The sequence below is a fragment of the Cydia fagiglandana genome, chromosome 17 (assembly GCF_963556715.1).
Source record: "Cydia fagiglandana chromosome 17, ilCydFagi1.1, whole genome shotgun sequence".
In the NCBI taxonomy this organism is placed as follows: Eukaryota; Metazoa; Arthropoda; class Insecta; order Lepidoptera; family Tortricidae; genus Cydia; species Cydia fagiglandana.
This window is the reverse complement of record NC_085948.1, coordinates 8,275,286-8,288,078: the sequence shown is the minus strand read 5'-3', so window position 1 is coordinate 8,288,078 and position 12,793 is coordinate 8,275,286. Positions and strand designations below refer to the sequence as shown.

At 38.0% G+C, this 12,793-nt stretch overlaps 1 protein-coding gene across 1 annotated transcript in view; it reads right to left on the bottom strand.

Moving 5' to 3' along the window:
- The window catches only part of LOC134672403 (dual 3',5'-cyclic-AMP and -GMP phosphodiesterase 11-like), a 224,838-nt gene that overhangs the window by 75,798 nt on the left and 136,247 nt on the right, over positions 1-12,793 (bottom strand). The window contains exon 6 of the mRNA XM_063530286.1: positions 5,731-5,876. Coding sequence (XP_063386356.1) covers positions 5,731-5,876 — 146 coding nt within the window. The remainder of the gene's footprint in view (positions 1-5,730; positions 5,877-12,793) is intronic.

Below are 12,793 nucleotides of genomic sequence, written 5' to 3'. Positions count from 1 at the left end.
ATTAAAAACTGTCGCATTTGATGAAGTGGAACTGCTGATGATGATCAGAACAGAACTCTTCAACGACGCATAGTTCACGTTTCGCGATTTTTCCTCTTCGTTATGTTTGTTAAGCAAGTTAAGTTTTTAATGCACATTTTTGTCAAGCTCGAGTTCTGATGATGGGATCCATAAGGAATCGAGGGAACTCCTCAAATATTAAAGGCATGCGTATAGAGATCTTTGTATTTACATCAGAAAATTAAGCATTTTCATTAAAAACTGTCGCATTTGATGAAGTGGAACTGCTGATGATGATCAGAACAGAACTCTTCAACGACGCATAGTTCACGTTTAGCGATTTTTCCTCTTCGTTATGTTTGTTAAGCAAGTTAAGTTTTTAAGCCACATTTTTGTCAAGCTCGAGTTCTGATGATGGGATCCATAAGGAATCGAGGGAACTCCTCAAATATTAAAGGCATACGCATAGCTTTTTTTGTATTTTCATCATAAAATCAAGCATTTACATTAAAAACTGTCGCATTTGATGAAATGGAACTGCTGATGATGACCAGAATAGAACTCTTCAACAACGCATAGTACACATTTGGTGATTACGAATTTCGATTTTGACTTGGACTGGGTCCGGACTCGGACCCAGAACCGGAGTCATACCCGGATCCGGTTCGGACCCGGACCCGGACCTGGACTCGAACCCGGGCTCGGACCCGGACTCGGACCCGGACTCAGACCCGGACTCGGACCCGGACCTTGACCCGGAAAACCACTATGATACCTTAACTAAATAAACTACTATGATTACCTACCATAAAATGTGTAAGTATATAAGTATGATGATGCCAATCTTACTAGCCCCTCCCGCTTAAACCCCCGTACACCGCACCGCATGCGCCGTTAAGTGGGTTAGGTTAGGTTTGAACTGCGATCCTCACAGAACCGAACTGCTATCAGAGAAGTGGGTTAGGTTAGGCTAGAACTACGACCCTTACAGAAGCGAAATGCTAGTAGAAAAGTGGGTGGTTTTACCTCCTTTTCTACATAGTGTACCATCTACAATAATCTTTCACCGGCCCCCATAGAAGTCGGTTTTTTTTTCTTAAAAATTATTTTATTATTGTGTAATCTTGAATAATTACAGGGTGTGGATTTTTTAGTGAATTTTTAAAGTGACCATAATTTTTAAAGAACATGAGTTGGATTTTTTTTTAATTTTTATGATAACTGTTATGACTTGGTCTATTATCCGTTTACGGCTTGACGTCGAATTCTGGGACACCCTGTATAGTAAAGTTTTCAAGATGTGTCGTATGAAACTTTAGCTAATGCTTGGAGTTTTAATTTAAAAAACTAACAAAGGGTTTATTTTAATTTTTTTAACGAAGCGTGTTTTGGTTAAAAATCAGCTAAAAACATTAAATTACACCAAGGTGACCGCCACCGGCAGTACCGGCACCGAACTACGGATAAAACAAAGAATTACAAGATTTAAATGTATTATACCTAACTAAAGAAAATAATACAATTCATTGTACGTAAGAAACCTACCAGTCATTAGCAAGACATTAAAACAATATGGTATACTCATTAGTGAGTAAGTACTAGGTTCCTAAGTAATATTCGCCTATTATCTCGCTTGCCCGTTTCGTTGCCAAGACGAGCTAAGACGCGAGTAGATTAATATATAAGCTACACAATCCATACATGCTCTTGCATTTCATAAGGACATTAAGAGACTATATTTTATACGTGAACATTTATTATGTATAAAGCTCGTACTCGTCTTAATATCTCATTCATGAGATGGCTTTTTGTATTATAAAGATTTATAGAATTTAATTATATCAACGTTTGTGTAAGATTAACTATTACATTTAGTTGGAATATTGCATGTAAAAATAAATAGTTCGTTTATATATAATATATTGTTACTTATTGAGAGGTCAAAGGGAAAATGACAGCTAGAGAAAGGTCACTCATTCCAGATGCAATCATTAAGCTCTCTTTTATTTTAAGATCTAAACTTCCTCTCGTGGACGCTCTATCCTTAGAATAATTTTTCTTTCTGTCCATTAGATCTTCCAAATTGACAATTTATTGCCTCTTTGCTCAGTAGACTTCTTCGATTAGGCAAGTGAGTTGTGACATACTTCCAGCACCATATGTCGCTATGTCTTTTATATCAGAGACATGTTGATGTTGATGTTTAGTAACTATAAAATGAATATAGTTCTTAAGTTACATATAACTAATCAATTTAAAGTTGGCTCATTACAGTAAAATATGACTTTTTTTAAATATCCAAAACGTCTTCGGGTTTCTAGTAACAGTTTCGCAAATATGTCTCCGTATATTTATATTATGCACAAGTCAGCAGCTTTCATTCCTTTCATTTTTAATACCTCTGAGTGTTCAGACGAGGCACGTACACATGACATCTGGCAAGCTGGGTATGTAATAATATTCGCAGACGGGGATGCGCGTCATTTGATGCTTTTAGGCATACTTTGCAAGGTATATTTTATGGCAAGGCGCGTGGAAATGTTGACATGAATAAAACGTAAGGCTGTCGCGGGTCCCGGATCAATTTCGCATGACCACTTTTTGTAGCAATAGGTTTTTTGCAGACGGTTTTCCAACTCTTTTATCAAAAGCTTCTCTCGTCTTAATGCTCTAGGCACGGCAACACGGCGCGAGTGGCTTCGGGGCTTATGTCGCGCGATAGATAAATAATTTTCTCTTTCTAAACGTAATTTTATATCGTATTCAAATATCCATGTTCTTTTTCATATTGGTGAGCAAAAAAGAATAATTTGGATTGTATTGTATTGTAATAATAATAACGAAACATAACTTGTGTTCCTCAGAATCTATCGGAGACCAGCGACAGCAATGAGATTGTATCCTTTTAAATGTAGTCAATTGCTGCAATAAGATGCATGTGTGCGAAAATTCTAATCTACAAAATATTTCAGTTCAAGTTTTCGCTTATGAACGGCAAATATGCGTAGTCCTAAACAAACAAAGGACCTTTACTTATTACGCAGAAGCCGGGTAGAAATAATAACCTTTGACTATATGTGACGTACCTAATTATAAATAAGTAAGGCACTTTTGTTGTAGGCCCCAGGATTTATGCCGCTCTTTCATACATAATTAGAAATCTGAAATAATATTAACTTTTGTAATTCTATTTCATATCACAATACGTACAAGAAGTGTGACTACCTAACATAAGTTAATAAACATACAATAATAAAAACATTTAATACTGCATATGTGATGTCATTACATCGACGATAATATCGATAATAAAATGACATGACGTCAATGTTTTACGTGTTACCTTCGCTTGTTTGCATACAAATGCATTTGTATTATCCTCTAGCCGCCCAAACGTCAAACATTGGCAAGCAAAATGAATTTTTATTTTGTCAATACAAAGTTCAAATTAGAATGGAACAGTTGACCTTTTTATAGGTCTCTGGGCGGCTAGAAGTTATATATATTCTACGAGTCATATGTTATCATATTTTAAATTAATTTTTTTTTTTAAACTTAAGCGGTGAAATATTGAAAGCACCTGCATTTGAACCGGAGTAAAAGAAATAAGCTGAACTAAACGTCATCCTGCGTTCGCTAATAAAGAAGCTAGAAACATATTTCACATATTCCATTTTACTGGCATGATCTTAGTTTATGGATGCACGTGCATAATATACTGTTTTAAACAGTACTTGCTCAAAAAACCAGTAAACACGAACCGACAATGTGGCGAAGTGGTAAACGAAAGTATTATGAATCAATCATTATGTAAAGACAATGTGTCTTGATATTGTTTGTAATAAATATGAGCTTTCCCTAAAGCGGCTTTAGTCTGCGACAAGTTATACTTTAAAACTCAACATTATTAACCAGTCTAATAAGTCGAATAGTAAACGTGAAGATACTAAGGAATCAAGCTCCTGCATGATATAAACCCTTCGTTAACACCTAATACATATTGTAAGCTTTTCCATCGTCATAAAAATCGATCGGCATCATAAAATAAAATTCCACGTTGGATGTTAATTAGACTTGGATAAGCGCAAAAACTTGTTAGCAATCAGCAAACAAATTCGTAAATACAAACATAGCAATAATTGTCAAAGTTCGCCTGTCATTGGAAGGGTTTTATTTTGCGGTAAAATCTAACAATGAACTACGTAAAACAGCAACAGTTATAGCTGATCAAAAGTAGACCTTATCACGTTCAAATACGGTTTTCAAATGGTCAGATAAGTGTGTTGATGACTATGATCAAAAACAGTCAGTCGATTTATTTCGATTTGGGATAATTCACATACAGATTAATTAATAATTCACATACAGATTAATTAGATATTTCTTCTTTAATGAACCAATTGAACCCGAAACATTGAACGCCAGGATTATAATTGTCACATTTTTATCTGTCGCTGTGGATATGATAGCGAGAAAGTGACAAGTGTAGAGTGAAAAGTATTATACGTTTATCCACCACGACAAATTATTAAAAGTCGCGACTAAAATAAACTCACAGGAACAACCCGTTGTATTATTATTTAAGGATATTAAATCATGCTCATTTTTCAGATTAGCCGAGAAAGACAAATGCGGTGGGGGAGTCTGATTTATTACCTGGATGTAGATTAAATGTAATAATGATTCCCCAGTTATGATAATGTCACTCGAGATAACATAACTCTTGCCGTTTCCCCTTTTTTCCTGTTTCAATATAACGTTTTAGCAATCGGTAACTTTCTTAATAAATTGTTAGTCAGTTAATAGAATTAAAGGAATGGTAAAAGTATTGTGAACGGGGTTATGCAGTAAAAAAAAAACAGATTATTGTTAAGAGGGTTTAAATATCGATTCCAATTTATACATTTATACCACATATATAATACCTATAGTTGGAATACCACAAAGAACATGGATGTCTTTGTAGGATCATATGTAGGAAAGTACTTGTAACGTACATATCTCGTATATAGTAGAGGTATACTATAATAGTATAATATCTAAGTATGTATAGAAGAGGTATACTCGTAGTACACTTAGCGGCATATGCTACGCCGTAGCGCGTAACCATTTATTGTAAATTCGTAAATTTTTTAATCGACAAACGATTGCTATGCTTCGTACCAAGAGTTTTTTTTTTTTTTAATCGATGGTAGCAACAATAGCGACAGTAAAATGGTGTACCTAATAAAATGTCTAAACCGCGTAAATATTATATTTTAAACAGCAATTAACGACATAGAAAGAATAGGGAGCTAGAAGAACAGGTTGCGGCGCCTACTATAAAGGGGCCCACTGATTAACAGTCCGCCGGATGGAATCTGCCTGTCAGTTGTTCGGAACTGTCAACTTTTTGTTCTAACTGACAGGCCGATTCCGTCCGGTGGACTGTTAATCAGTGGGGGCCTTAAATGACGAGATCAAAGCCATACGATGGCGCTGGTGGAGTGCTCGGTCACCTGAAGAGGACAGGTGAGGATCGGGCTGTGAGAAGAGCGTTTGTGGGGCATCCGGGTGGAAAGCGTCCGTCCGAGCGTCCCAGATACCGAGTGGAGTGACGAAGCCCTAAAAGACCTGTCCGCTCTCAGAGTACCCAACTAGCGAGAAGTGGCGCAGAATAGGGTAGAATGGCGTTCTCTTGTGTCAGAGGCCAAGATCCTTTTTGAGTAACTGAGCCAGTGTAATTCTTACCTGCCGTTCTGAGGATGCGGGGACGCCGCCTTTTCGCCCTGCACCAGGAAAAGGGACCCCCGGTCCGCGTCCAGGAGTATCGACACGTTCTGCAGGATCTTGTGGCACAGCACCCGCACCTCCAGCTCATTGCAGATGTCTTTCACCTGAGAAACAATGGGATATTTATTAGTTAGGAATAGGAATTTTAAGTATTTTGATGATTATTCATAGACTAGGAATCCTCTAGACCGAGTTTAGAGCAATTATTTCATGCAACCGATGATGCCTATAATGCGGGGGTGCGCGGGAAGAGGTGAGCAAAGTTCCGTGCCGTCATTGGTCCGTTCAAAGACACGGACGTCACACAAAGACACTTTCGACTCGAACATGGAGTAAAATTACCGTATGCGTGGCAGAGGGGGTAGCGCGACTATGCTGTCTGGTGGGATGTCTTATCTGTGTGATTATTTAATGGGACTTAACCATTTGACCGCCAAAGACTGTTACGCGCGACTACAGCCCAATAACGACCTTTATGCATTCCGACAAAGTTCACGATTACGCGCCGCACACGATAGCCGTGGCGTTCTGTTCTATTCAAAGGGTTAATGGGATGTGAATGTCGATTGGATTGAGTGACATCCCCAGCGTAAAAGCGAATAAAGTTATAGTCGACGTAACGTAAGAATCAAAACTTGACAGCTATAATTTGACCTTTATATACTACGGCTATCAATTAAACCGTAGGTTTTAGCGTAACTGTCTGTAATATTGGTTCTTGCCGAGTACAATTTAAGTACCCGCGTAGTCTAAATCCACGCACGCGTAACGTCACCTTCGAAATAACTGAAGAAATCATAAACTCCCATCCAGTACAGTCGCCATCAGATATATCGGAGCGGCCAGGGTGTTCACAAATATCTGAACACGCCTCTATTGTCAAGGCGTTAGAGTGCGTGTTCAGATATTGTGAATACCTTGGCCGCTGCGATATATCTGATGGCGACTGTACAAACAGATATGCTATATGTATACTATAGGAAACATATACCTACCAATCATGCTTGTACACACGAGAACATTGACTATCCATTTCAATTAAGTAAGCCATGGTAGAGCAATTATGACGTTTAAAGTCAGCATATCCCCCACTATTTAATACATTTAAGCCACAGTAATGCCGTTTCTTTAGTCCCTCTGCACATAAGCAATATTGGCCGGTACCGCATGTGGTATTGACTATATCATTATTCAAGTCAACACTCAGCCGCTTCGTCTCCGTCCGCGGAAGGGTGTGAAGCGACCCCACGTGCAAGATCGAATTGACTGATGCATAACGTGGAAAGCTGGCAACGCTAATTTCAACCTTGTTTTATCGGCATAGGGCTTAAAATGGATGGAACGTATTACACGTGACTGCACAGTTGAAAATCGATTACAGCCTGAAGAACCGCCGGATGAATGTGAATGTACTGTTTGCAATTATGTTCAAATAATATATTACGAATACGTCAGGTACTTATTCCGGTTTAATGTTTTTAAATAAAAGGGTAGTTACAAATTCAATCCATTTTGATTACTACAAACTAACTTGTAAATAGGAACGAATACGCACGAAGCTAATTATACCTATAACCGTACCTATGGACGCTTGTCACTTCCAGCGCATCCACAAGTATGGGCCCGATTCGGATTTTGAAATAGACATCTATTAGATATCTTTTAGACATCACCAAGATACGATAACGATATGTTTAAGATCTAACCTGTCAAATTTGACATTTGCGTGATTCTGGAGATACTCTTGAACGATTTCCACAGGATATGACTTAGAGATCTAATTCACATCTAATAGATAATCTTACTCTATCTAACGTAAAAGTGACATCGGTTGCCCGAATTGCGCTGCAAAAGAGAACTAGTTGATATCTAAACTATAACGTATCTGGATCTAGTACGTTTCGTCTCTTGTGAATATCTTGACGTTCGAATACGGCAGTATGTTTGTTACCTACGCGTTTGTTCACGGTTACGGCAGAATCGCGGACAGATGCGAGCCCTGTGCAATTGTGCATCCTTGGGAACTCGAACCACCTTAGTCACCACTATCGGAACCATTAATTTACCTTCTTCATTTTTTTAGTGCATAAATAAAATCAACAGACATGTTCTCCGTGTTTTCATTTTATTTCACGATTGCGATAAATATTATAATGTAACTATCCATAGAAAACCAGTCTAATAATAAGCCAGTCAGCCTAAATCTGTGCGTACGGCCCGAACTAAACACCTAAACAAACTTTGCCTAAGCAAATTACTGGTCAACCCCTCGGCAGCTTAGTCAGTCTAAGTTAATAGCCTGTTGACTCTTGACTGGAGTTTCGTGTTTTCTCTCGTTAAATTACACTCAAACCGACACCAGATTTTAAGGGCACTTAGTTGGTTAGCAACAGTTTGCGAATATAACAGATTTTTAATTTTCGAATACGGTAGATTTTTAATTAGTATACTATTTTGCTCTAACATCATGCTCATTGCTGGCATACGGAATTAAATACAATGAAAACATAACAAGAACTGAATTGAAGACCAGTGAAACTTATTTTTTATTATTCAATGGATTAAATCGACATTTGATTGTTTTATCTTACTTTTTACAGTTAAAGATATCTTATTTCTACTAGTTCCACTATACCTATTTTTATTCTATAAGTACTATTTCTTTTATTGTGAGAAACAAAATAATGCTAAACATCAAAGTTATTTTTGACATAAAATGTATTGTACCATTTGTACCTATTATGAAAACTTGGGTCATTCCTATACAAAGTTTGCTTCATGTTATGGTTGTCGGAAAACTTCATTCATGTTCCAAATTGCGGTTCTATTGTTTGAGAAATAAGCACCATCATTTGCGAATGCTGTCAAGCACTATGCAGATTGTTTAATGTTATTGCTTAACCCTCTTGCTGCTATGCTAAAGTTAAAAGCGAGAAATAAAATAAAAAGTCGATAAACACAAGCAATAATTTATTATTAGTCACTCACGCAACAATATTATTAGTTATTCTTTTGTTTACGTTTTGAAAAGAAATATTGTTTCACTCCGCCTTGTTGTGACGTGACGCGTGACTATGTGACGTGGGTTACAATTGCGTTAATTACTCTTCCATATTTATTATATGGATTTCTGTTTTTATGATTTCCGCTTAATCGGACGTTAACAGGAAAAAACAGCGATGCCTCCATAGTGTTGGTGGGAACTCGAGTCCTTTGAGTCTGAATTTGAAGAACTCAGCTCGTTTTTACGAGACTCGGAGTCTTTTAAGTCCCCAGTCGAGTATTTTTTAGGAGCAACTCAAAAGGACTCGAGTCTCCAAATAATGACTCCGTCAACAATTTTATAGGTTTTACCTAAATTACATTAAATAAATTAGGCGTTATTGTATGGTTTATGTACCTAATCCACAAATTATACACAAAGACAATTGATTTCGAAAATGTTTGTAAAAAAATCGAGAGTTCTCTGAAAAGGACTCAAGTCTCTACAAGAGACTCGGGTCATTATCACGTTGAAAAAGATGAAGTTGAGTTGGTAGAGAATGCCATCTGGCATTAAGTCCGCCATTTGTACATTGTTGTATATATTTTGTGCAATAAAGTTTAAATAAATAAATAAAAGAACTGTAGTTTAAACTTAATTATAAGAGTCTGAAAAACTGAGTCGAGTCTTGGGCTACCGCCAAAACCGAAATTCGCAAATTGCGGGGATCTTTCTCTTTTACTCCCTCCTTAATGAAGGCGTAATTATTAGAGTGACAGAGAAAAATGCCCGCAATTTGCGAACTTCGATTTTCGCGGTTATAGCCCAGAGGACTCAAAGAGCTCGCGCCCTACCCAACACTATGCCTCCACCCGTCTCATCTCATTCCGACAGGTTTAACTCACCTTCAACTTCCATTTCCGTCCAATTTCCGGAACTAAATGTATAGATTTGGAACGGAATATTATCGATATTTGTTAATAATATTTTAATCATGGTATTGTCCTGGCGAAAAGTCGATCTAGCTAGGTTTTATCTCTAGGAAAACGCGCATTTTTGAGTTTTTATATATTTTCCGAGCAAAGCTCGGTCTCCCATATATTGTACATAAAAAGAGCATAGTGAAAATAAAGTGTCATGAAATGGCCGCATCTCAGCATGTTGCTGCAGAGTCAGGAACATCTTAACACGTGGCAACAGCCCTATGTACAGTCACCATCAGATATATCGGAGCGGCCAAGGTGCTCACAAATATCTGAACACGCCTCTATTGTCAAGGCGTTAGAGTGTGTCTTCAGATATTCCGAGCACCTTGACCGCTCCAATATATGTGATTGCAACTGTACCAGCACCATGACCAGCTGTCCGCGGTCCAATGATCACACTTTGTCACTTCGGTTGCGTAACTGCGTTCGATTGGCCTCAGTTAGCCAGAATAGCACCAACACGGTGCTATTCTGGCTAACTGAGGTTACTACTGCAATTATTGGTCCACCTAGGTCCTAGCTGGCACCTTATTTGTTGCGGGTCACGGTCAAAAATAAGAAATAGAGGGCTGTTAAATTCAAGGAAAAAGGTTGGATTGTAGCTTCGAGCAACACCGGCTTCCGACACGTCAGAAGATTGTAGTACTTATACATGAAATTGTTTTTTAAAATATTTTCTGCCTAACCTAGTTGTCGTCAGTGATATTTTTGGGTCTTCTTATAGCAATAGGTTCAGTATTAATTTCACTTAATTCAATAGTATGTTTTAATACTAACTAATCCAGGTACTGAATGTGTAGGTACACCTACTATACGTTACGAACACATTCAGTACAGCAGGTATCTTGTAAGATATCGATGCTGAAAGCCGCGCCACTTTTCTCGAAGCACTCTACGCTACGATCTGTTAAAATATCATTCTGAAGAGAAATTCCGTATAAATCAGAATCAGTTTCCGTAGAAACAAGCGCCCTGCATTTATTTAGCGACCGTGAATATTCATAGTCCTCATTGATGGCCGATCAGGCCGATGTCGACTGAAAGCGGCGTTTGTCTACGAGCTTCTCACATAAACTAACTGCCCAAACCTCATATCTCTTGTCAATGTTTGTTCCGAATATAAACATCATAGAGCAAGTGATAAAGTTCATTTTGCCACCACACGAAGAATAACATACGTGTAGGGGGTAGTTAAAGACAGACAAAGCCCACGACGTATGTGTTTTGCTTTACCATATTTCGAATGACTGTTTATTTGGTTACGAAGTGGCTGGTTAAATTTGATTGGTGTTTTGTTACGTCCATGAATGGTTTCACTCAATTAAGCGCAATTGTTGGTCCTATGAATTAAATGTAAAGCCGTTGATCGATAATTTAACTACGCCCGAATTCGGTTGGTAGGATAAACATCTAATCAATATACGAGTATGTTACAATATTGACGATTGTGACATTTTCATTAACATATACAATTAATGATGTTGACATCAGGTAGGTTTACATAGATACTTTTTTATACTTGGGATACGATAAGGTACCTAATTAGGTACTTAGGTAATATATAAATTCACCGAGTACTATATAGTGGTAATATGCATGACATATAATAGTTAACATTAACAACCTGAAACGAAATCTTATACATATATCCACTCCAGCTTATTTTATAATAATAATAGAGGTCGATCATTGTTCCTATAGTCGTGTCAGCGAACGGTCTCATAGCGAAGAGTCTCGACCAACACCTAGAGAGACTCTCGCTAGGTGGTTGGATCAAGTCAGATGCAGAAGGCGGTAATTTTGGACACGGCGCGTATAGTACGTCGATTCCTCACTCTGCGGCCCTGACCACCGGCAGCTTGGGCCCTGCCCCGCTGCCGGCGGCACCCTAGGTTAGGTTTTTTATAATGTGTTTATAATTTTTTTTTTATTGTTTGTAAGTGTTTTTATATTTTACTTTTATATCCATATTATAATTAACCTAACTTAAGAAGAAAAATAAATAAAGAATAGAGGTCACTGAAAAATATCAATCATGTGAGTGAATATGTACATATATATTTCAATGAATACACGACTACATTGTTCCATTTCATGAACGACGTTAGACAAACTACATTCACAAAAGAATGACTGATGTCTTATCTCCATTATTCCTACATCAAACGAGCCGGAAGAGCCAATGATTAGTTCCCGAGTAGCCGCAACAGTTTCACAACCTATCGAACAATTCTTTCCATTCACTCATTCGATCGTTCGATTATTTGTCTGAACGTTCTGACTGATGAGATGAGATTTAGTTAGCCTCATTGTTTACCGTTGGGGTATTATGTAATATCGGAAAACATTATGGCAATGTCATCATAATTAGATATTACTCTACCGCAGCGGTCGGCAACCTTTTAGCAGCCACGGGCCACATAGCAGTTAACGAAGTGGACGCACTTTGTTAATTTTTATGACTCTATCAGACATTGTCATTTGTCAATATTACCTACAAAATAGCCAGGGAGGCTCGCGGGCCGCAAGAGAGAGGTTCGCGGGCCGCATGCGGCCTGGTTGGCGTCCGCTGCTCTACCGTATTATGTATAGTTCTTTAAAATACCTAAATGTAAACATCAAAACCATAAGACTGAGTTTGTGAACAAATAAATAATTTCATCATTTCAGCCTATACACGTCCCACTGCTGAGCACAGGCCTCCTCTCATGCACGAGAGGGCTTGGGCTATAGTCCCCACGCTAGCCCAATGCGGATTGGGGACTTCACATACACCTTTGAATTTCTTCGCAGATGTATGCAGGTTTCCTCACGATGTTTTCCTTCACCGAAAAGCTAGTGGTAAATATCAAATGATATTTCGTACATAAGTTCCGAGAAACTCATAGGTACGAGCCAGGATTTGAACCCGCGACCTCCGGATTGAAAGTCGGGCGTCATATCCACTCGGCCACCACTGCTTATAAAATAAATAATAGATTTGTTTAATTCACATTATTTTATTTTTGTCGTAATTACTGTTTGGCAAATGGCTGAGCAAGGGTCTGAGTTT